The sequence below is a fragment of the Gossypium hirsutum genome, chromosome A12, assembly GCF_007990345.1.
Source record: "Gossypium hirsutum isolate 1008001.06 chromosome A12, Gossypium_hirsutum_v2.1, whole genome shotgun sequence".
NCBI classification, from domain to species: Eukaryota; Viridiplantae; Streptophyta; class Magnoliopsida; order Malvales; family Malvaceae; genus Gossypium; species Gossypium hirsutum.
This window is the reverse complement of record NC_053435.1, coordinates 10,461,249-10,488,383: the sequence shown is the minus strand read 5'-3', so window position 1 is coordinate 10,488,383 and position 27,135 is coordinate 10,461,249. Positions and strand designations below refer to the sequence as shown.

Genomic DNA, 27,135 nt, shown 5'->3' with positions numbered 1-27,135 from the left:
TTCAAGTAGTCCAATAATTGTTATGTTCCTGTGGAAACTTTGCACAATGTGTTTCATATTCTTTGTTGTGATGGTAAGCCAAGTTTCATTGGCAATGGCTGAATGGCCCTTCTTTTTAAATGGCAAGACTTGCTAGTAATAATTGATTTTCTTAATTATCATCTCTCTTCTTCACTTCAAATAGCAAGCAAACCAACCTGATGCACAGCCGCCATCAGTATTCCCGCAAATATAATCGCCACTCTTCCCCTTTCTCTCCTTACTCAAATCTCCACTTTATTTTTTCAATAAATCCAATGAATACCATGAGATTGTCGACATGAAGACCACAAAAACCCAACCCCTACCCAAAGTGAAAAGAAATCCAGCCATCGGAAACAGAAAATAAAATTGAAGAAAATCAGGGAAAGTACTGATAGTGCAAGCGATGAAACATGCATGAAAGGTAGACATTGTTGAACCAATTAAACATGCGAAAATTTGTAGTCAAATTCTTAATTTAATCCCATTTAAACTTTTTAGTACACTTTTCCCTTCCACGTTGAAATATTTTTCTCTCTTTTCATCGGCTCGATTAGCAGCCGTGGGGTGGAAGGCAATTTAAAAAACGAGTGGACACAACTATTGGGTTAAAAATATTTAATTATGATTATAGTTGTGAAGAGTTTTTAAAGTTGATCATGGGTTGGGTTCTATCGAGGTCTAGCATAATATTAATATAACTTATATTTATTTAAGTTTGGCCAGACTTGAAATATGAATTTAAAATTTTACTTAAATCTAACCATATTAGTAAATGTTAGAATTAAGTTACCCGAATCCTTATTTAAATAAAATATAGTGGTAAAATAAAATAAAAGTAAAATTCATATGGAATTACAATACTTTTATTTTATTTTAGAATAAAGTTATTTAAACCTTATTAAACTCCATTTATTTGATATTGATTAGAATAAGGTGTTTCAATCTTACTACACTCTTATTAAAATATGGTTTTACAAGCCTATAAATAGACATAGTCTATTCCTCTTGTAATAATTCGAATTTGACATAGTGAATTTTTTCTCCTCTGCCGTATTTTTTTCCCGAAAGGGTTTCCACGTAAAAATCTGTGTGTTCTTTATTTTTATTTCTCTTTTCTTTGCGATATACTGTCATTGTTGACATTCTATTTTTTACAAATTAGTATCAGAGCTTCCGGGTTGTTCATCTTAATCACGGTAATGGCGTCTTTGAAGTATGAAATTTCCTTGTTGGATCGTAACACTAGATTCACATTGTAGCAGATAAAGATGTAGACAATTCTTACATAGATGGACTTAAAGGAAGCCCTGCTAGGGGTAGATAAGATGCCTTCGACATTGACGGAGGAAGAGAAGAAGTGCAAGGATCAAAAGGCGTTAACACAGTTACATCTACATTTGTCTAATGAAATTTTGCAAGATGTGGTGAAAGAGAAGACCGCCACTGGATTATGGAAGAGGCTGAAACAAATACGTATGTCGAAAACTCTAACCAGCAAGCTGCATATGAAGCAGTGTCTTTATGTTTATCGTTTGGAGGAAGGTGCGTTTGTGTACGAACACTTAACATTGTTTAAAAAAATTCTCTCAAACTTGGAGGCCATGGAGGTTCAATATGATAAGGAAGATCTAGGGCTGATTCTATTTTGTTTGTTGCTTCCGTCTTATTCAACCTTTAAAGACATGATTTTATATAGCCGCGAATCTCTCACAATTGATGAGGTTTATGATTCATTGACCTCGTATGATAATATGAAGTATTAAGGGAGAGGTGGGAGATAAGATTGGAATGCTGATGATGATCGTAGAAGGACACATGAACGAAATTCTCGCGGTAAATCTAAGGGTAGATCGAAGTCTTCAAACAGAGGTAAAACTTGTAACTTCTACAAGAGGAAAATGCACATTAAATTTGAATGCTATAAGCTATAGAACAAGATCAAAAGGGAGGCTGCGAATCAAAAAGGAAAACGATCAGAAAATTCTGGTGAAGTTGATGTTGTAGAAGGCTACAATGATGGTGAACTTCTAGTCGCTTCTGTCAACAATTCTAAAGTAAGCGAGGAATGGATCTTTGATTCGGGCTACACCTTTCACACAAGTCCCAATCGGGATTGGTTACAACTTAAGAAACAATGTCTGAAGATGTTGTTTTGATGGTAAACAATGCTTCGTGTAAAATCTTAGGTGTTGGAACAATTAAAGTTAAGATGTTTGATGGAGTTGTCAGAACACTTAGTGACGTACGACATGTTCTAGAATTGAAGAGAAATTTAATTTCGTTGAGTACTCTTAATTCAAAATGGTACAAATGTACAGCTGAAAGTAAAGTTTTGAAGATTTCCAAAGATTCCCTCATTGTGATGAAAGGGCAGTGAAAAACTATCAAGTTATATGTTCTACAGGGTTCTATTGTTACTGGTGATGCAACTGTCGCTTCATCTTCCTTATCAGATAATGATAGTACTAAACTTTGGCATATGCACCTAGGGCATATGAGTGAGAATGACATGACAAAATTGAGTAAAAGAGGACTTCTTGATGGGTAAGGAATTTGTAAACTGAAGTTCTGTGAGCACTGTGTTTTTGGAAAGCAAAAGAGAGTTCGATTCACCAGAGGAATCCATAACACGAAGGAAACGTTGGAGTATATTCATTCTGATTTTTGGGGCCATCTAGAGTGTCTTCGAGAGGTGAAGCTAACTATATGTTAACTTTTATCTTGAAAAACTATGATTGAAAAATAGACGGGAAAAAAAAATATCTTCACACATACAATGGCTTAGAGTTCTATTCTGATAAGTTTAATAAACTGTGCAAGTCAGAAAGGATCGTGAGACACTTGATAGTTCATCATATTCCACAGCAAAACAACGCTGTAGAATGAATGAACAGAACGATAATGGAGAAGGTTCGATGTATGTTGTCAAATGCCAACTTATCAAACTCATTTTGGGTCGAAACAGCCTCTACCGCATTTTTTTTATCAACCAATCTCCATTCGTTGCCATTGAGAAAAAAGATTCCACAAGAGGTATGGTCTGGTTATCCTGCTGACTATTCTTATTTAAATATCTTTGGGTGTCCTACGTATGCTCATGTTGATAATGAAAAATTGGAACCGAGATCCATTAAATGTGTTTTTTTTGTTATAAAGCTGGTGTAAAACGATATAAATTACGGTGACCTGAAAATAGAAAAGTTGTTATTAACAGAGATGTTGTTTTTGATGAAACTGCTATGCTATCTAACTTATCTCTTAAAGACTCTCCAATAAAGAAAATCAAAAGTAAGAGGAGTATCAGATTAATCCAGAATTTACAATAGAGCCGACTCCTCAAGCCAGTACAAAAATTCAGAATAGAATTGCTTCTTCACCATAATACTCTATTGCCAAAAATAGAACTAGAAGAGAAATTAAACCTCTAAAGAAGTATGTTGAGGCTGATCTAGTTGTTTATGCTTTAAATGTGGTAGAAGATATAGATGTAAACTAAGAGCCATCTAATTATTCTGAGGTGGTTAGCTGTGAAGACTCAGAAAAGTGTATGTTTGCTATGCAAGAGGAGATGGAATCACTCCACAAAAATAGAACATAGGATATTGTAAAACTTCCAAAAGGTAAAAAGGTTATTCGTTGTAAACGGGTGTTTAAAAAGAAAGAAAGGACTCTATGAGTTGAAGAACCTAGATATAAAGCAAGACTTGTTGCAAAGGGTTACAGTCAAATTCCAAGATTGAACTTTACATATGTGTTCTCCCCAATTGTGAAGTATAGTTCGATTCGAGCTTTACTTGATATTGTGGCCATGCATGATTTGAAGCTTGAACAGTTAGATGTAAAAACTGTATTTTTGCATGGAGAACTTGAGGAGGATATTTACATGCAACAACTAGAGGGTTTTAAAGTCTCAGAAAAAGAGGACTATATTTGCTTGTTGAAAAAGTCCATTTACAATTTGAAATAGTGACAAAGACATTGGTATAAGAGGTTTGATTCCTTTATGACTTCTAATGATTTCAAAAGAAGTAGCTTCGACAGTTGTGATTATTTTAAGAAAAACAGTGATGATTCTTTTGTGTATCTACTCCTTTATGTTGATGACATGTTGATAGCAGTAAAAGATAAATGAGAGATAAGAAAGGTCAAAACCTAACTAAGTGAAGAATTTGAGATGAAAGATTTGTGAACAGCAAAGAAGATACTTGGTATGGAGATTCTCAGAGATAGAAAAACAAGTAAATTATACCTAAGTCAGAAGGGGTACATTGAAAAAGTTCTTTGCAGATTCAATATGCAGAGTGTTAAGCCTGTTAGTACCCTTTTAGTAGCCTATTTCAGACTTTCATTGACTTTGTCTCCACAATCAGATGATGAGATTGAGTACATGTCACATATTCCATACTCTATTGTAGTGGGATCTTTCATGTATGCTATGGTTTGTTCGTGTTCAGATTTATCAGATGCAGTCAGTGCAGTTAGCAGATACATGATGAATCTCGGTAAAGAAAACTGGAAAGAAGTTCAGTAGATTTTAAGATACTTAAGAGGTACTACTGATGTTTGCTTATAGTTTGGAAGAACTAGAGATGGAGTCATTGGGTATGTTGATGCTGATTTTGCTAGAGACCTTGATAGAAGAGGATCTCTCATTAGTTACGTCTTTACAATCGGAGGTTATGCAATCAGTTGGAAAGCCACTTTTCAAACTACAGTCGTTTTGTCTACCACTGAAGTTGAGTACATGGCGATTACTGAGGCTTGTAAAGAAGTATTTGGTTGAAGGGACTCTTTAGTGAATTCAACAAAGACTTTCAAATCAGTACAGTATTTTGCGACAGTCAGAGTGTCATCTTCCTTACAAAAGATCAAATATTTCATGAGAGAACAAAACACATTGATTTCGTATCATTTTGTTTATGATATTATTACTCGTGGTGATATTGTTGCGAGCAAAATTAGTATTAATGAAAATCCTGCAGATATAATGACTAAGTCACTTCCTATAACCAATCTTGAGCATTGCTTAGACTTGGTTGGTGTTCATTGTTGAAGTTAAATCCTTATGGGGTTTTATGGAAGAGATGGAGAACTTGTTCGTTGAGAGTTCGTGATGAAGAACTTTTTCATTGAGAATTGGTGTCAAGATGGAGATTGTTAGAATTAAGTGACCCGAATCCTTATTTAAATAAAATAAAATGGTAAAATAAAATAAACGTAAAATCCATATAGAACTACAATTCTTTTATTTTATCTTAGAATAAGATTTTTTATACCTTATTAAACTCCATCTATTTGATATTAATTAAAATAAGGTCTTTCAATCTTACTACACTTTTATTAGAATATGGTTTTACAAGTCTATAAATAAACAGAGTCTATTCCTCTTGTAATAATTTAAATTCGACATAGTGAATTTTCTTCTCATCTGCCTGTGTTTTTTTCCCGAAAAGGTTTCCACGTAAAAATCTGTGTGTTCTTTATTTTTATTTCTCTTTTCTTTGCGATATATTGTCATTATTGACATTCTATTTTTTTACAGTAAATAATTAGTTCAAGCTCATTACAGGTTTGCTTATATTACTTTAAAAAAATTTAAAATATATTTTTATTATTTTTAATTTAATATTTAATTATGATATTTTTATTTATTAAAATTTTATATATATGCATCATAACATTTTTTTAATGTTTACATTATAGTAATATTATAGATTTAATTTTTGTGTTATAAATTACATAATATATAAAAATAACATAAAATAAATTTTGCAAAGTAAAAAACAGGTTGGGCTCAAGCTTTGAATTCAAGCCCGAGCCCGACTCATATTCTAAATGAACTTATTTTTTTTGTCCAAACTTATTTTTTAGGCCTAATATTTTTGTTCAAATCCTCTCAAATTTTGAATGGGCCTTTAGGCTTAGGCAGGTAATCTGATCCATAACCAATTCTACTCACCTTATCCTTTAATTGCCCATTTCGAGGGTTCGATCACCACCAATGGAAATGGAATACATTTCATGGCCAATTGTTTGCCTTTTTAGGAGTACTCTTGATGAAGGGATTAGTCACTGATACAAGCGGTGGATATCTTGATTTCAACAAAAATTATTTAATTATATTTTTAAAATATTTTTTTTATTTTTGAGATTATTTTTTTATTTTTATAAAAATTTAAAATTTATATACATTTAATAAAAATTATATCTTTTTATAAAAAGAAATAAAGGTGGCGCGGCTACCAATTTTTTAATGCGTATTAGAATAATGGAGTAAAAACTATAAAATTATTTAGATATCAAATTGAAAAAAAATAAATAAATACAAATGTAAGAAAGTGAATACATTTTTTTATTTTAATCCTAATTCGTTTTTCTACTACTTTAGCCTTCAACCTTAGAATTTTACTCAAATTATTGTCTTGAATGGAAAAATTAATTGAATTGTTAAAATTTTAATAGCATTGATGCAATAACCTTTATGATGTATAAGTAAATGATGACATGAATGATTTTTTTAAATATTATATTTACCTTTTTAAAATTTTTATAAAGTATATATGGATCTTCACATGAGTTACTACATCAGTATCAATAAATTTTAACAGTAAAAATAATTTAATTAAAATTTAAAGATAGAAAATTAAAGTTTATTCAAAAGGAAAATCAAAGTCATTATTCCTTTTTGGAAGTTTCTTTCTCCACACAAAAGGTGAGATGCGCATTGGCGCTTTATTTTTACAAAATAAGAAAAAAGAAAAACGAGTAATAGATTTGTATATGAGTTAGAATCTATTATTATTAATAATTTCGTATAATAGATATTGGAGAGTTAACATTATTTGAATAATAATTGAAATATTATATATTAATTAGGGATATAAATAATTATATTTATTTGATGTAATAATAAATTAATATATTTATTTAAATGTATATAATTAAAATTATACTAAAATTATAGTAAATATGTAACGAAATTCACATAAATTTTAATCTGCTATTCTTCGGTCTTTTTGACACGCTTAGCAGAGTCATACGCGTCCCCTCGTTTCACCTACAGTTCCATATTTCTCACCTAAGTTAATACAATGATAATTAACTTTAAGTAGTTAATAGACCAATCTTCCTCTCCAGCCAAAAGTATCCCCATGAATTCTCCAACAAACCCCCAATTTGTTCACTTCTTCTTCATCTTCATCAATTACCTCTGTTTCACAGATGCTGAAAATATCTTCCTTAACTGTGGTTCCTCTAGTAATTCAATTGACCTCAACGGCCGTGAATGGGCCGGTGATTCTTCCCCTGGCTCAAAGTTTATTGCCTCTCATCAACCAAATGAGACATCTATAGTCTCAAAAGCCACTAACTTGAACCCCTCGATTGATCCAGTTCCTTATTTGACTGCTCGAATTTTTCAGTCTCCATTCACTTACTCTTTCCCGGTTACTCCAGGCCACAAGTTCCTGCGCTTGTTTTTTAATCCTAGCGCTTACCATGGATTTCAAAGTCCCGGCGACTTCTTCACTGTTACTGCTGGGCCTTTCACTCTCCTTACACACTTTAGTCCTTCTCTTACTGCTCAGTCTTTGGGGTTGAAAACTTTGGATAAAGAATTCTGTTTACACATACAAGAAAACCAGGTTTTAAACATAACGTTTTCTCCTTCTTTGGTTCCTTTGGGTGCTTTTGCCTTCGTAAATGGGATTGAGATTATCTCTATGCCCACTGATCTTTATTACAAATCAAGAGCTAGACCCATGCCAAATGGGTTTGCCGTTCCAAACAGTACAGCCCTTGAACTGATGCACCGGTTAAACATTGGCGGGGATTCTATTTCGCCGGCTAATGACTCAGGCTTGTATCGGAGATGGTTAGATGACGAGGCCTGTTTCGTAGGTTCAGGCGACCGTGTTGTCAATTCAACTGCTCCAATCAAATACTGGAAGATTGCTCCTTTTGTTGCACCTGCAAGGGTTTATCAAACAGCACGGTGCACAAACAAACAGAAGAGCCTTTCCTGGAATTTGACCGTTGATTCAGGGTTTACATACTTTGTAAGACTTCACTTGTGTGAACTTCACAATCACCCCGAGGTAACAAAGCATGGAAGGAACAAGTTTGTTGTAAGAATTGGAAATGGAAAGACTGAGGCTGTGGAAGATGTGATTACTTGGAGTGGGAGAAGGGGGGTTGCTGTTTACAGAGATCATGTTGTCAAGATGCCAAAGGTGGGAAACTATGGTAAAACTCATCTTTTTTTATCTTTGGGAAACAACAATGGCAACAATAAGTTAAGAGCTTTAAACTCTGATCCTATCTTAAATGGTTTGGAAGTTTTTAAGCTCAGTGACTCTCAAGGCAATCTTGCAGCTGGAGTAAATCCAGTTTCCAAGATCCCAGAAGCTGACAAGTCTAGGGACAGAAAATTGGTGTTCATCATCAGCGGGGCGACGCTGGCTGCTTTCACTCTCATCTTGCTACTTGGTCTCACTATTTTTATTTTGAGGAGAAAGGAAAGCAACGAGAAGGACAAGTCTGTGACACTAAGAGGACTTTGCAGACGCTTCACATTGGAAGAACTCCGAGATGCCACCAACAACTTTGACAGAGCTCTAGTGATTGGCAATGGTGGTTTCGGTAGAGTTTTCAAAGGCTGCATAGACGGTGGAACTCCTGTAGCTATAAAGGCACTGAAGCCAACATCAACTCAAGGTTCCAAGGAGTTCGAGACCGAAATCAAAATGCTATCTGATCTCCGGTACCGGCATCTGGTATCTCTAATAGGTTGTTGTGATGAAGGTGTGAAGATCATTGTTTATGAGTACATGCCAGGGGGAACACTCCGGGATCATCTCTACAGCACAAAGGGTCCTCCATTGTCATGGAAACAAAGACTTGAAATCAGCATTGGTGTTGCCCGTGGGATTAAATACCTTCACGGCCAAAACACCAAGATCATCCACAGGGATATCAAGCCCAGCAACATTCTCTTAGACGATAATTTGGTTTCCAAGGTTTCAGATTTTGGTCTATCCAGATTTGGACCGACAAGCTTATCACGCAGCCATGTCACAACTGGTGTTAGGGGTACGTTCGGGTACGTAGACCCTGAGTACTTTGAAACTAGTCGCCTATCAGTGAAGTCCGATGTGTATAGCTTTGGGGTAGTTCTATTTGAGATGCTATGTGCAAGACCGGCAGTGGATTTAAGGCTCGATGATGAACAGCCAACCCTGGCAGAGTGGGTTCGGCGTTGCATCAAAGTTGGCAAGCTTAAACAGATTATGGATCCCAATCTTAAAGGTCAGATATCTCCAGGGTGCTTGAAAGCATACGTAGGTATTGCTTTAAAGTGCCTGAACAATGATAGGCATAAACGGCCAACAATGGCTGCAGTGTTGAAGAAACTGAAGCGTGCTTTAGAATTACAAGAGTGCACTGATGCAGCTTCGGATGATGATGGTGAAGATGAAGAAGAAATCATGAACAACAATGACAAGCAACTATTTTTAAAACCAAACAAAAATGCCAAGGTGGTCTATTCTTGTCCAACATTTTGGAACAAAACAATATCTCGAAAGGAACTATTGAGGTTTCTGAGCGACAGGGCAGGGTTGAAATGGTCTACACCACCTTCCTTGTCTGGTCTCAAGACCCTTTGTTATAATGATTCAAGTTATGGTACCATGTCCGGCGAGCTTTAAGGGACGATTAATGGATCCAATCTTTTTTGATGTGGATGATGCTTGCAAATTATGAAGATTCGTTTTCAACCTTAGGGTTTAGGGTTATGGGTGAGCAAAGTAGAGTGTGGAATTGTATTAAGAGTAAACCAAGACTTTGGAACATGAAAGGATCAATAATTGTGGTTTGACTATAAGGGAAAGCAAAGCTGTGTCTTTTTTTATTATTAAGGAAGGCATACGGTTCTATTTTTCTTTTCTAAAGGCGGTTGTTGTTTTGCGTAAAGATATCCTTTTTGTAAAGCAATGTCGGATGGGATGACTCCTATGTCTCTCCTTCACTATTGCTAAACTTGGACCCATTTCCAACCTTACTTGACCAAAAAGTTTGCACCAAATATTTTTGGAAGAAAATGTGTTTATTTGAAAATGAGAGATTTTTACCCATTCAACCCATAATAAGGTAATACCAAAATTTCTAACGGTTTACTTTAATTCATGACCTATGGTGTCCTATTGTTAGATTCAAAAACTTTTATCCTTAATAAATCTAAGAATAAATATTTTTTTTTGTGTATATTAAAAACATATTATCTAATGTATTATTTGAGAAATATTTTTAGATTTTCAATCTAAAAACATTTATAATAATTTCTATTTTTAATTTTAATTGGTATATTCAAATATAAATATAAAATATAGAATTTTTTATATAATTTTAAAAATTGACAAGTAAATAGGAAACTAAATTTATTTTTAAAAAAGACATTTTAAAAATTAGGATTTAAATAGTTTATATAGGTTTTAAATAATTAAATAGAAATTAATATGTTTTTTTTCTAGATCCATTACAAATTTTGTAGTTCTATATAAGCACAAATAATAATCGATTAGGACATTAAATATTTTGAAAAACCAACAAAATACTTATATATATAAATAAATTATAATGAATTCACAAAAATCTAAGCGAAACAAAATTTTGTGACAAATACTAAAATATGTATCAGTTAGAAGTTCTGGAAATATGTTGGAGATATTGGTCTGCTTTAGAACAATAATTCTGTAAAAGAAAGTTCATTTTGTATTTGATCAGAGAATTGATTATACGTGAGAAATTTTGCTATTTGATTTAGGGTTTTCGGTACTCATTGCTGATAAGGTTTGGAACTGTGCTGGCAATGTTGGTGTTCATAAGAACAATTGTGTAAAAAAAGAAGGGAAATTTGGTATTCTGTTATTATTTTTTGTATCCCTAAGGAATCATTTGGTATTTGTTCAGAGATTTAGTTATATGTGAGAAATTTTGCTATTTCTTATAAGATTTTTGGTACCCTTATAAATTATTATATGTTATTATAGTTTACATAAACTTAAATGGAATAACAACATTTGTAAAGGATTCTCAAATCCCTAACGCAATACCCAAATTTCTAAGGGATGCACAATATTTTAAAAATCCCCTTTTGGGAATGATTTTTCACTTTTGAACGATGAAATCTCCATTATTGGAAATTCCATCGTTTAAGATTTCATGATCAAATATTAGTGTTAGCATAAATTTGAAAGTATTACAAGGAAATTCAGAATTCTTGTGAGTTTCAAAATTGTTTAGTACACGCTATATTTTCATAAGTATTTGCCAAAAAAAATTTGATTTTTTTTGGCAAATTCATGTGAGGAAAGAAGAAGAAGAGTTCCTCAGCTAGAAAACCAAGTTCGTAACACCCCTATCCCGTATCTGTCGCTGGAACAGGGTTACGAAGTGTTACCGATACTTACAAATCAAATAAATATATATTTCTCATCATATAGTATACATATCATAAATCAATCATTAAGTCTCTTATATGAGCCCTCAAGACCCAAAATATACATTAGAAACAAGTCAGGACTAAACTGGGTATTTAGAAAATTTTTCGGAAAACATCAAAATTTTTCTAAAGTGCTGGGGACATATGCCCGTGTGGCCAGGCCGTGTGGGCATTCAAAATAGGGCACACAGCTGTGTCCCAACCCGTGTTCAAACTTGGGTGCTCTTTGGCTTGAGTCACACAGCCAAACCACACGCCCGTGTGCTAGGTCGTGTGAGCATACTGACTTGTAATATTAAGGTGCAGGGGTCACACGACCAAGCCACACGCTCGTGTGCTAGGCCGTGTGAATAATTCGAGTATACTGACTTGTACAGTTTCTAAGTTACAAGGGACACACGGCCGTGTCACTTGGCCGTGTGTCACACACGGCTGAGACACACGCCCGTGCCTCTGCTCATGTGGACGAAAATAGGCCATTTCAAGGCCACATTCCTTACCCATTTCGGTATCAACCTGAATACAACATTTTAACACATCAAGAAACCCCAACCAAGCAATCAAAGTAAGCCAAAATCATGTTTTAAACATAAAAAATCATCACATATGCCCAAATACCCAAACTTACCTAATTAATCCATTTAACCATTCTATCAAAGTTCACCACAATTTAAATATACATAAACATATATCATTCACATCAACATTATTAATATGCCTCATTCTCAAATCAATATATATATAAGTTGATTATATAAACAAAATATATTTCATAACATTTACACAAGCCAGCCTTTAATCAAATCCACACAAACCCTATACATGCCATATAAACCATATTAAATGTTTCAAAAATTACTGGAATAAGTTGGATAGTGTGACTTGAGTGCCGATCCAATCTCCCAACCTCTCGAAAATCTACAAAGACATTAAACAACACAAGTAAGCTTAATGAAGCTTAGTAAGTTCGACAGATTAAACATAAATCTTACCGAACCTACTATAACAAATCAAATAAACAAAATTATTCATGCAATTTCCCTATCAATCACAACTTCAATCAATGAATACACTTGTTTCAAATCAATATAAAAAATAATAATATGTCTTTCAATTTCAATATATAAATCACCTTACCAAATTCTTCCCAAATCGGAGAATGACTTATTGATAAGAGTACATCATTTTTAGAAGCCTGAAAGCTGAACAGAAGCTCATGAGAGCTAAATAGAAGCTCATAAGAGCTAACAAAAACCCATAAGGGTTTAACAGAAGCTCGTAAGAGCTGAACAGAAACTCATATGAGTTAAACAGAAGCTCAAAAGAGCTAAACAGAAAGTAAAACACGAGAGTTCACAACAAATGCTGAACCCTGGTTTACTTGGGTAATTTTTCGTTGTTTTCCTCCAATATCGCTATGCGCCGCATAACGAATAAACTCAAGTCCCGCGTTCCATTTAATCTGAATATTCAATACAAAATTATAACTTCAACAATAATTCATTTTCAAAAATAGAACAAATATATAACACCATTCATCAAATCAATATAATTATTAAAGTTTAACCGTACGAACTTACCTGGATTGATTTGTAGTATTTGCAGAAGTTTAAGGACTATTCCGCTACAGGATCTTGATCTAAAATATAAAATTACTCATTCATTAGCATATATTTCAGTTCCAATCTATTTAAAAATTAATATCCTTCAATTTTTTTAAATTTACACAATTACCCCAAACTTTTACAACTTTTGCAATTTAGTCCCTTAACTAGTTAATCTACCAAATTAACTAATTTTTTCTCAAATAATAATTTATCTAAATATTCTAGGCCATCATACAACCCTTAATAAAATATAAATTTAATACCAAACTCCAATATTTTAACCTTTTCACAATTTGATCCTAAAATCAATATTTAACACAATCACTTTATTAAATCATCATACAACAAAATGAAAGATCTAAATCCATGTTATTCATCAAAAACATCTTATATTCATCAATGTAAACTTCCAAAATTATCAATAAAATAAAAAACTAAGGTAAGATTTAGTTGGACTTAATTGTAAAAATCTCAAAAACATAAAAATTACAAGAAAATAGTAAGAATTGAACTCACATGAAGCAAAAAAAATGCAAAACCAGCTTAAACTCTCTCTCCCATGGCTGTTTGGCCGAAATTTAGAAGATGAATAGCCTAGAAACTTTTAGATTTCAATTTGTGATTTTCTAATTTCACAAAATTTACAAGTTTGCCATTAAATGGCTTATTTTATTATTTTTTTCTTACTTATGCCACCTCATCTATCCAACTTAGGTCTATTTATTCCTTAAGTCCTCCCTTGTTTACCAATTAAGCCATTTAATCACTATTTCTTGTAATTAACAAGTTTTTCACCTTTTTCAATTTAGTACTTAATTAATTAGCTATCAAAACATTAAAATTTTATAACAAAACTTTAATACTACCTTAATAAAATTCCATAAATATTTATAAAAATATTTATGGCTCGATTTATAGAAACGAGGTCTCGATACCTCATTTTCTAAAACCACTTGACCTAGGATTTTACCACTTAAACCTAATAGTTCATTATAAAACATAAATTAACAATTCAAAAATCTTTTTAAGCCACATTTGACTCGTAAATACTCAATAATACAATTTACGAACTTACTCGTCGAATTTGGTGGCATCGAACCACTATTTCTGACACCATTAAAAAATTGAGTTATTATAAGGTTTTTCTTGTTACTCCCAAACCTAGCAAGAAAAGGAAGATATTGGATGAAAGCTCTCATGATTCCTCCATTGAATCTAGCTCTGACTCAAGCTTTGAAGAAAATGTCCCTCTGCTGTCTATAATGAGAACTAGGACCAAACGTCCTAATGTAACTCTACTGCTTCCCAAAGGAATACTAGGATGAAGGAAGTAGGTGTCCCAAAACTCTTAACTCAAGCCACTGAAGCAACAAGGAGACAAAAAGAAAGAATTATAGATATTCAAAATAGAATTTTCTAGGATACTACCTGTCTTAGAAGGTATACCGTCTTGATCTTGAAGCATTTTTATTAAGGAGAAAAACATGGAAGAGATCAGTTTTGTTGATCATGGCATCGATGTCATTCTCTAGAACTCTAGTTTATTGGGCATTATAGGTTATGTTAAGCGCTATGTTAAGAATGTTGTATTGGAGTTCTTGCTAACATGAACATGAGCATATATGATAATAACAACAGTGTAACACTCTATATCCAACCCGATCACCAAACCCTAGTACTGGATGATACAAAGACCCAAATAACTTAACGATGTTTTTTATTCTATTCTTATTACATTTTTAAATGCTTAAATTACACATCAAACTATATTAAGAAACATAACTTTTACAAGTTACTCCCTTACAATCTTAGCAGTTTTTATAACTCTAAATTTAAACTTTTGAATTTTTCTACATTCGATTTAATCCCTGAAGCGTGGCCTCTAAGGGAGCCCGTTTATATGCATATACGACTTCCACGCTTAACCCTCAAATTTGGTGGTGCTTGGCGTGGTTCCTCCACTTGATTTCTTAGGCATAACATTCATCCTGCAAATAAGCAATAAGCATGTGAGTTCAAATGAACTTAGTAATATTCTGTAAATAGTGTAACAATAATAAATCAGAATCTTTAAGAAACAAAATTTTAAGTAGAGATTTCAAACTCTCTGTCTATCTGTAGCCTTTCTCTGATTTTACCAGCGTAATTGACACCTTAGTCTTTTTCATGGCGCATTACTGGCGAAGTTATTCGTTATTTTAGACATAGGTGTGACTTTTACTATAATGGTCCTCGATGGTTTTGGCCTAATTTCGCCTCATCCCAGATTCCTTTATACATTAACGAGTTTATTCTTTCCATTAACCATACATTTGGATATAAGGTTCATTTCTTACTACTGGCTGACTTTCACTTATGTTCTTAAATTTGGATCCTTACTTTGATCCATCCATCCCGTACTAGATTAAGCTTAAGAATTTCTGCCTTAACACTTCCTCCAACCCAAACTCAAAATTCTAAACATGTTGATAAGATAATTGAATGAGCTCCCTATCATCTTGGTGGATGAATACTTTACAACCTAACCCTAGACTGTTAGTTCATCGTGTTCCAATCTTATGAATAGTTGAAATAATTTTGTGTAGTTCCCAATGAACCTTAGCCTCTTCTACTTTCCGGAGGACGGTCCGCCCAAAGTAGCCCTTGGTAGTTTTATTCTTCTTACCCCTATGTGATCTATTGTGTGTTACCTCTTCTTGGTCAAACATCCTTCCTTTTTGTGGATTTTTGGTAGTCTCTACCAATCATACCAATCGAGCAATCATTACCTCCAAGTGAAATTCAGCGGACTTACCCGTTTCTAGACTTTAGGCTTAAGTTCTGCTTAATCATCTTATTATCACCCCTAATTTCAGTTTACTCGTTAAACTTGTAGACTCTTACCCTCGGATATTTCATACCTCAACCTAGTTATCCCTCCTATTTATTCTATATGATTAAGAGCCGCTTATTCCAGTTTTTTTTTTGTAAAAAATTAGTGAAATCGTTCATCAACAGGCTTACCTGAATTCTTAGACATTTCTACCCGCTTTTCTTTCTTTGTAATTTGGCGGATCCTTGGACCATTCCAATTACCAACGTAATCAGATGCGTTGTATTTGTCCAATCATGCTACTCTTCGTATGAGTCGTACAACGATCTCCATTTCCTTGTCCTATCAGCTTCCTAGCTCAACATTTTGGCGGACTTTATCTTACGCCATAGCCTAGCTATGATCCTACACGGTATGATCCCATGTTTAATGTCCTGGCAAACTCCCTTTGATGCCATAGCCTAGCCATGGTCTTACACGATATATCTTATGTTTAACGTCTTGACAGACTCTCGATTTTGAAGAATCAATAAACCTCTTTTGAAAAATTAATAAACCTCTTTCGAGGTGTCACCTCGAAAGACTTGATAATCGTTTCCACGGTGTCTCCCCAAATGACTTATCTAATACTATCGTCGCGGTGTCACTCTATAAAGTCGAGAACCGTTGTCACGGTGTCACTCTAGCAAAATAGTCAATAATCACCATTGCGGTGTCGCTCTATAGAGTCAAAGGACTGTCGTTACGGTGTTGCTCTAACGAGCCAGTAGATAACCTCTGTCGCGATGTTGCTCTATAAAGTCGATAGATCATCGTCATGGTGTCACTCTAGAGAGCCAATCTATTGCAACTCATTGTAGAGCCATACTCCCTTATATCCCCAGAACAAGCTGCCCATTTTTCCATTCCACCAATTTTTCCTAACTTCATCTATCCTGTCAAGGTAAATTACCTCCATACTCCGCATATAATATATTCATATATTTCATACAATTCATTGTGCTAGATACTGTTGTTGAAAAATCGGGTTTGGAAAAACAGTGGAAAATAAATTTAGGGAAAAACCAGAATTTTAATTTTCTTTCCAAAACAAGAACTTGGTTTTTGATATCTAAAGTAATGAACACTTAATTAAAATTCTCCCTTTTCAATTCGTCTAGTATCAATGCTTTGACGAGTAGTCTTCTCCGCTATCTTCAAGCTCATATCTACCGAGTGCGGACTCGTTTCGAATAAGAAAATTTTTCACAAAAATTACTAGTGGGGTAATTACTTAATTTCTCTAAAATTTTGGGCTAAGTTGTAAATAAGAAAAATATATTTAGAAATTTTCTAAATTAATTTCTTTAGAGAATTTTCTCTTTACAACTTTCTCTTGAATTCAAATGTATGTCAAATTAAGGAGAGTTTAGAGAGTTCAATTATGATTAAACTTAATCATTTTAAAATTAAATTGCTAAAATACTATTAAGATAAGTATTAACTTAAATTTAATATTAAATATAATAAAATAATATTATTTTTAGAATAGTCAATCTGAAATCAAATTATTTGGTAGAGTCCCAGTAAGAGTGTAATTCTTTCACTGCTCAACCATCGAAGACCCACCGTCACCAATCATTTTTCGGCCACCAAAATACCGCCGTTGCAATCGTTGGCACCGCGAGCTTGTTCAGTCTAGGCCAGTGATGGCCCGACCGATCCAATCCAACCACTAGTTGGACCGTCAGCTCGGTTCGACCAATTTTTAGGTCTTGGTCTCAATTTTAGGCTTCCGAGCCCAATTTACGATATTAGGTCCAATTTTCAAGTTCAATTACCCATTGGGTCAATCGTCTGACTTGAAAATTAATTTCCAAAAATATCATATTAATTTTAATTGATTTTATTAATTTTATTTTACTTGATCAAAACTAATTTTCCCAAAAATCATTTAGATTTTCCAAATTAATTTTTCAAGAAAATTTTTTAATCAAGTTCTCTAGTTGAACAATTCTTACGATCACATCCACATCGAATAAATCGACTCAATTAAATTATTTCCAAAGTCGTAGAATTTCTTTCTGATTCAAATGCTATTCAGTCGAGCTTATGTTGAGCTAATGAATGGACCAATCAGACATATACAATTAGGCTTTAGTAATTGCAAGTATATCTAGAAGCATTGTTCCAATAATTCACAATTACTTAATCATGGAGTTAGTTCACAAGAAGTACCATGATTGAAAACTCTTTATTGTATACTCTTTATGAAACCAATTCATGCAACTGCTTTGTCCAATGACCTCGTCACGTGTGTGTTACCCTCATATGATATCCTTGATCCCTTTGAGTTAAATCCGTTCACTCAATACAATATTATTTTATTTTATTGTCACCATCGTATCTTTTTAATGATTAATATGATCACTGTCAACAAATGATTGTGATAAAGTGCTCGTTCGAGAACAAACAACCCATGGTCACGTTCCATATTTATCAATCTGCATAACGCCAATGAGAGCATATCGTTAACTCTTTAACTGAGTTATGAATTCCACTGTTGCTAATAAAGTCATGTCATATACAAGTCATGTACCTAACATATCGGCTATTGGCTCGATCATTTTTAGAGCATAAACCTCCACTTATATCAAAGCACATGAGTTACACACGTATGGTCAGTGACTAACTTAGGATTCGGGTAAATCACACTATGAATGTCACAAGTGAATTAATTCACAAACGGATTTAGAATTAATTCATCTTGAGGCCAGTCCAATGTATCATTATGCCGATGAATACATCTATGTCTTTGCCCGTGGAGTCAACTGCTCCAATAGCCAAGACTAGTCATCTCCTCTATTAGAATTATAGATGAAATAATAATCCTTCTCACTATTTGAATCAAACACTCTCTTTGATTATTTTACGGATTACGGACTTGTTTAGATTATCTATTGAAGTAAGTTATCTTTCTCGCAATGTTAATGTTCATACAATGCCACTTATCATCAGTTTGAACTTAGACAATCGATGAGCTAATATTTGCTTGTCACAATTTAGCTATGTGTGCAAAATATGAAAGAAAAAAATAAAAAATAAATAACAATGAAATGTGAAATTTATTCATTGTTCAAATACATAGAAAACAGTTCTCCAATTCACAATCATATAACAGTCAACACATACATGCAACATCATGTTTACACAATTCACTTAACCTCCATGTTCATTCACAACGATGGTTTTAATCACAATGCAGAGCAGATACAGATGTAGTTTAAGCAAGCAACACATGTAACAACCCTTAGCTCGTAGGAAAACATGACGTATAGCATTCAGCCAGACAAACTGCAGTAGGGCATTACTAGTGGATTCAAATCTTTCAATTTATTTTTTTTTTAGAAAAAATAGTTTTGAAGGTTTCTCTTTTTGTTAAAAACTATTATTTTTCTTTCTTTTTGTAATGCATTTTTAAAGAATTTTTTTAGGAATTATAAAAGAAAATTCTATTATCCATTTGTTGCTCAACTATGGCATATACATATAGATGATAAAATTTCATAATCAACAAATCACTAAAGTTAGGTGTACACTTTCAGAGTAAATGGGTAATTCTTTTTAAAACAGAAATGAAATAGTACAGATGACGAAGTTAATTATATAAGTCAAATAAAAAACATGTATATATATATACATATATATATATATATATATGCCATCCACCAAATAGCTATGCATGATAAAAAAAAGAACAAGTGGCTTACTCGCAAACATAGCTCTAGCGTAGTCCCCTTCAACTGATTCTTCTTCTACTAACAAAACACTTGAAAAGAAAAAGTAATGAAGTAAGTTCAATTGAACTTAATGATTTCCAAAATAGATACAAATAATTTACAAGAATACCGATAATCAACAAGCATCAACACCCGTAAGAAAAGAAAAATAGAATTTTTCGTGAGACTCTGTCATACAGACACAATACACCAATTTTTTATCCACTATTATTTGGCAACGGCACTTCACCAATTTAAACATAACACATACATCACCTAGGTGGACACATTCCGCCAACTTATACATATATCTCACAATCATGCATGTTTACCAATGGCCCATCCTTATGCCAGCCTCAGACCCATGTTTCCAAAATTAGAATCACATATCAACCATGTTCATTTTCATATTCATATTCCACAATAACTCATCATAACATCCTTGTTAAGTTGAACATGTGTTCTCTCGCAAGGTCGGGTTGTGATCTACCAGTCTGATTTGTAATATAGTTGTTTTACCAGAGGCATCACAAAATATCTCATTTTCATTTATCACAAATTGTCTGGCACTGAGCTCGTGCAACAAGGAGGGTGTTTTTACATCAACAATAGCCATACTTACGCATAAAAAACTCGTTTATTACACGCATGCCTAGACACAACACATCGATCCATTTACAGTAGAGACAACTTACTGTACACAATCCACATATCATAGAAGTTTCATAACTCAAAAGAAGTAAGAAAGAACTCACCAGCAAACTCTAGAATAGAATCTACTCTACTGGTTCTTTCCCTCGATTGCTCAGACCTTCACTAGCTTCTTGAGCTAAATAAGAAAAAATTATAACCATCATATCATTTATATACTAAAAATTAATCATGCATGCATGAATCGGTTACATGCAACTCATAATTAAGAAGTCTCATTCCTTTTGAACCAGCTCTAAAATTTTATACATGCATTAATGCAAAGACGTAAATCCCCCTCGATATTAACTTAAGAGTTTTCCAGAAATTACCAGTAAGCTGATAGTTAACAATGGATTCTTGACTAGCTACTGGAAACCTTCCTCATCTTCTCTAACGAAGAACAAAGAACTTAAGAGCTTGCTAAAAAACGCGTTAGAAAGGAATGAAAAAAACTAATTTTTTTCCATTATCAAAGCAATACATGACTTTTATAAACAATATTTTCTACCAAACATAACTACTACCACTGATTAAGTGAAACGTTTCTTGTACACTAAAACAAGCCAAATAAACAAGTCATTCAACTACCTAAACATATCAAGCTTTCATCTATAGTACTCTAATTCAATTCCAACCAGGTCTCAACTAAACTCTGACAATACTCGTCGAGCCCTAATTTTCACTCTAAAGCATGGAAAACAAGTCTATTGATCCGTGAACTAATAGGTTCGCCCTTATACAAAGAATTTTCCTAACCCTAGAGTTTGCCAAATGGTGAATTCTAGCGAGACATTCCTCAATTGAGCGTACTATCGAATCCACGCAATATTCCACCCAAACATTTAATGGACAAATCACCACTCTATCTTTTTTCCTACCCTTGGCTTAATCGACTATATGCCAAACAGTATATCAATACAGTCTATGCCGGGCGGGATACTGCAACACAACATCAGCAATCACCTAAAAATTCAAGTACAAAAACTCACATTGTTTCTTTTTTTTTCCTAAAAAACTTAGCTTGTCTAAACACCAGAGCTTCATTTATTCTGAAAACTAAGCATAATAATCATTTATCGGTTAGCTAGAAGGTATTCAAACTTTAAAACCCAAATTCCATAATTATACAAAAACTCTTCAGGAATTCTTACTTCTCTTTCCTCTAATCCATAAGTACATGGAGGCTTAGGGCTTACCAACTTGTCAAATTCTTGGCTTCTCAGACTTCAAACCTGACCTTTACCACCTCCACGAAAAGCTTTCTTGAATCTCTTCTTCTTCTTCAAAGTAACTAAAGAAGACATTACAGACGAAAAAGAGACTATGAACTATCTTTAGGAGAATTCTTTTCTCTTCACACACATATATAGCCAAAGTTGCACGATCTCCTTAGTCCATTTTAACTAATCACTACTAATCATTTTGTCTCCCACTAGGGAGATAACATGTTCTAAACTAACTGAACCGGAATTAAGATCCAACTAATCACAATTCAACAACTAAAATTTCTGAATTTCTTTGGTAAAGCTTGACTATCCGCTAATCCATTTAATTTAATCTAACTTTCCTTAAATTTTAGGACCAAAATGATAACCGGGTGTGACAAACAAGATATACCACAAGGCGTTTGTTTGTGGTGATTGGTATAACTTTGGCCTTGTTGAAATAAGAAAGATTATGAATTGTTTCAGTCAGAATATGATGGAGCTCGAAGAAAGCATTGATGAAATAATTGTTGATATAACGAATAATCTTCATCTCACTTGGCCTAAGAAAGATAATATTCATGCCTCTTCTCTTTCCGTTGTATATGTTTCTTTGTATGCAATCACCACTAGGAACTGGCTTCCTATGTACTAGAGAAATTTAGTGCGTAAGCGGGTGGCCATTCTTTTGAGGAAGGTAGTGGAGATGGTCAAATTCAAACTAGGTCAGATTATTTTTAATTAGTCTATTTAAGAATGCTAAAGAAGTCTACCCTCATTATTTGCTACCATTCCTCTCACTTATCTTTCATGTGTTGCATATTCAAAATCCCATAATTGTTCGAGCAGCAGAATAATTTGATAAGCCTATTGTAGAAACAAGTGGTTAGGAAGGAAAAACTGTGAATTATCCAACCAAATAAGCTTCTGGTTCTGACTCTAATAACATAGAGATAGATGAGGATGCTGAACCTCAAGATGTGCCCATTGCTGCAAACACATAAACCATCCCCTCAAGCATTAAGAAAAAGACTATTGTTGAGCTAAACTATAACATTGAGTTCAATCAGAGACATGTAGATAGGTTGTGCATGGAGGCCAAAGTTGTAAAAAAAGGTGACTTACAAGCAAAAGGCCTCGCATGTAACACCTTTTACACGACTCGATCGTCGGGTCCGAGCAATAGGATGTAACATTTGTTTCTGAGCAACTACTGACAAATTCATAGTAAAATCTTTATTTCACATCATTAATCATGCAATCAACAATAATACAAATTGAATAACATGAACATTCTTTCCAGGGTTTTATACGAGCATACAAATGCTTTAAAGTCAACTCGAGACTAAATAGGGACCTTTTTGTAACATTTTTAAAATTTATAATCAAGTATACCATAAAAAAATCTTTCAAATATTCAATCATGTCATAAATACCTAGATAATAAGATACATAATTAAATTCAAACCTTAATTGAGCTTACGAAAGCTCTTTTATAGACCTGAGCATGAGTTAGGACCAAATTGCAATATTTTCAAAATTTCCATATCAGGTATCGCTACCCCATATATGTACCAATACCAATTTGCAATTTTGTTTCTTTTACAAAAAAACAAGCCAAAGTCAAATGTATTGATACCCTTGTAAAGTATCAGTACCCTCATACAAGGTATCAATACCATTTTGGCATTCTGTTTGTTTGAAAAGTACTTGAAAAATGCTATATATCGATACTTTTATCAGGGTATCAATACCTTAGTGCCAATATGCCAAAAAATCTATTTTAATGCCTAGTGTTCAATATGATGCCTTTAGACATCTTCAAAACTTGCATAAACCACTCTAATATACATATCAATCCATCATTTAAATTATGCCAAAATCAAACAAATGATTAAACAACAATTAAACACTTGAGCATAATATTTCAACCTATGAAATCTCAACCATTCAAACTTACAAACCATTCCATTCCAATTACTATCAACATGTACACAAGTCATTCAATTTCATTCATCCTCATGTCACAACATGTCCAATTATGCAAACACACATATATATATATCATTCACATTTCACAACCTATTATCAAGTCATGCACACAAGTTGACACCATAATCACAACATCTACATTATTTCAATATAGACTGACTATTAATTTAAATCGACTATTAATTTAAAACTAACACATCAATGAACTCTTATATACATAATTCAAAACATACCATTTCAACCTATTCATTTTTACTTACCAAGTAAGTCTCAACTATACCAACATTCACAGTCAACAATTACATAACACCTATGTATATGCCAAAAAATTGAGCTTTAAATGATAGAAAGACTACTGGTTCAATAACAGGATAGTGTGAGCTTCTCGATAACCCATTTGATATGTGCCGTACGTTGGCAATCTACAAGGAAAGGGAAAGTAATAGGGTAAACATATTGAATGCTTAGTAAGTTTATAGGTATTTAAACATCTTACCACAATTTATAACTTAATTTGGTAAGAAACTAGCTTTATGAGTATGCCTAAACATGACAACCACATACTAACAAAGGTGAGTATCAACATATATCGTATCGTTTAGTAATTCAAGCATATAACATTCCCAAACACTTATAATCAACATTTATTCAATCCCATATCAATTTCCATATCATTCTCCATCTATTATCAACAATACATATAGATTCAATATAAAGTCATTCACTATTTCGTTTCAATATTCGAACTCCGAATCAAAATTGTTAATTCGCCACATTTCCATCTTTGCCCTCCGGGCTCGTATAATATATTTGCATGATCTTTCATAAATCACAATATGTATTTGTATCATCAAAGCATATTATCAACCCAATTCATATATCATTTATCCCATTTACATTTTATACCCTTATTAACTTGACTAAGACTCGAATAGATACATGGATCCAACCAATACACCAATTTGACACTCAGTGCCTCATTGGACAATACTGAAGTAAATAGTTTACGCCTAATGCTTATCAATGCGTTTGACACCCAGTGCCTCATCGATATAACTGAAGTAAAATTTTTGCCCAACACTCATCAACACGTACTCGAAGTAATCCGTACTCTATCTACCCTATGACATGCCAACTATATTCAACTCTGCTTGAATAATTAATAAGGTAACCAATAATCAAATTTCTTTATAGTTCGATCCTTGTTTTATTGATCTCAATATCATCAATCCATCAATCAAGACATCATTTCATACATAGCATAATTCCTTTCAATACCAAGCCAATTTCACAATTTCATCAATTTATACTATTTTTAATTATATTCAATTTAGTCATTTATCTCAATAACTTATATAATCATATCAATTTTATTCAATTCAACTAATAAATCTCAGATTTCAATTCATTATATTCAATTTATCAGCCAATTTTTCATTTCTTTTCAATTTAGTCTATATCTCACATTTGTACTAAATTACAAACAATTTAAACTACTACTAAACAAACACAATTCATAGATCAAATAAACAAAAATTTAAATGCAATCATATCGTGTGAACTTACTTAGTCAAAACAACAAACAACCAAATCTTCAAGGATTAATCAACAATTTCGCATTTTTCTCGATTATCCCTGATTTGGTTCAATTCTCGATCTAAATAATAATTCAATTTAATTTATCAATTCCAACCCTCTTATTTTATCCTATTATAAGCATATATTAAATCAATTTCATTATTCTAATGTCCTTAAAGTTTTACATTTTATTCAATTTAGTCCCCAAAATTGAAATTACAATATCTTTCAAATTTGAGCCTCGATTTCAAAATCAATATCAATTTCATTCTTGTACAGCCCTCTATTATCTATAATTACAGAAATTTAATGTCAATTGCGAAATATTTACACTTTTGTCCCTATGTTCAAAATTAACAAATTTTCGTTTAACAAATTAGTCCTTTTTCATATCTAAGCTTAATATAGAATCAATTGACACCAAGAATTTGAAGAAATCAACAATGTTAAAATTTGAAAACTTTAACAAGTTTGCAAATTGGTAAACGGGTTAGCTAAATCAAGCTTACGGAACCTTAAAACATAAAAATTACAAGAAAATGACTTGAAATCATACCAAAATTGGAGAACTAAAGTTTGAAACGTCAAAACCTATCCTTTCTTGCTTGCTTTGGTGAAGAAGATAAGTAAAAGAAGAAATTAGCTTTTTTTTCTTTAATTTTTCACTTTTATACTTGTTTAGTTTTTTAATTAATTAAACTTAGCTTAATTAACTTATAACTAAACATAATTATAATTAACTAAATTTGTAGATGCTAATTGTCGTCCACCACCTATTTCCACTTTAAGAAATGGTTCATTTACCCAATTGGTCTTTCAATTAATTAAAATCCCATAACGATTAACTTTTACCACTTTTACATTTTAGTCATTGTACCTTAATTAGACACTAATTCAAAAAGATTACCTATCTAAAATTCAATTCACTATACAACAACTCTGTAAATATTAGGCTTGGTTTACAAAAATGAGGTCCCAATACCTCATTTTTCAACACACTAACTTTAGGGTCATTACACTCCTACCTTAGTTAACTATCCAATTAACTTTCCAATTAACATTTTAAAGAACCATACATTGCGAGCTAGTCTTTTTGCCCTTATTGATGATGAATGGTTTGGCAAGTTTGTTGACGAAAAATGGGGAGTAATGATGCAGTAGGAGCTAATATTGAGGGGGAGCGCTGTTGTTACTATTATTGAGGGAAAGTTACCCTTCACGTTTTTGGAACGATTATTTTATTTTGGATTACTATAATCTTTAATTTGCCACTGGATGATATACTACTATTGAACTTTATTCCTTTGTGAATGGATGGCTATAACTATTGATGCACTATTTCCTTTGTTTCATTAACCAAGTTATAATTACGGTTGGTTGATTATTGATGCAAAATTCTGAATTAACATTAATGGTTAATTTATTTAATTATTTTCTATGATAAGTTTTTTGGAATTCATGGAATATACAGAAGGAGCTAGGTTACTTGATGATATAACTTCCTACTTTGCATGTGTTTTGTTCTACAAATTTTCAAAAGGAAAGATTGTTGAAAAATATGGAATGATTGAGATGTGGCTAAGGAGGTGCCCACTTCCTAAAGCACTGTTACAGATTGGACTGTTTTCATATTTAAGTGATTGACAATTTATTAAACTAGATTTTTGAGCTGTGTTGATATTGCGAATTGTATCTAGCCCATAAATGAATATCATATCACTTTGGGAAACATGTTTGAAGGATTAGATCTGATCATGCCTATCTAATCCCTTAGATCGATGAAGTTGGATTGAATTGGAGTGTTGAAGTCTTAGCTACCAACAATCCTTTCTTACCTTATTTGTTATTAATATATTGAATTCAACTAGTTTAGTTGTTTAATAGAGATTGATATAGATTTGAATTATGTTAGAAAGACTCGAAAGACTCTATATAATTGAGGGACTTGTATAAGTTTTTGTATTGA

General features: G+C 32.9%; 1 protein-coding gene across 1 annotated transcript; it reads left to right on the top strand.

The window, feature by feature from the left end:
- The first annotated feature begins 7,175 nt into the window (after positions 1-7,175).
- On the top strand, positions 7,176-9,731 carry LOC107927337 (receptor-like protein kinase FERONIA). Its single transcript, XM_016858404.2, has one exon. It carries the CDS (start codon positions 7,176-7,178, stop codon positions 9,729-9,731), a length of 2,556 nt encoding a protein of 851 aa, XP_016713893.2.
- The last annotated feature ends 17,404 nt before the right edge of the window (positions 9,732-27,135 follow it).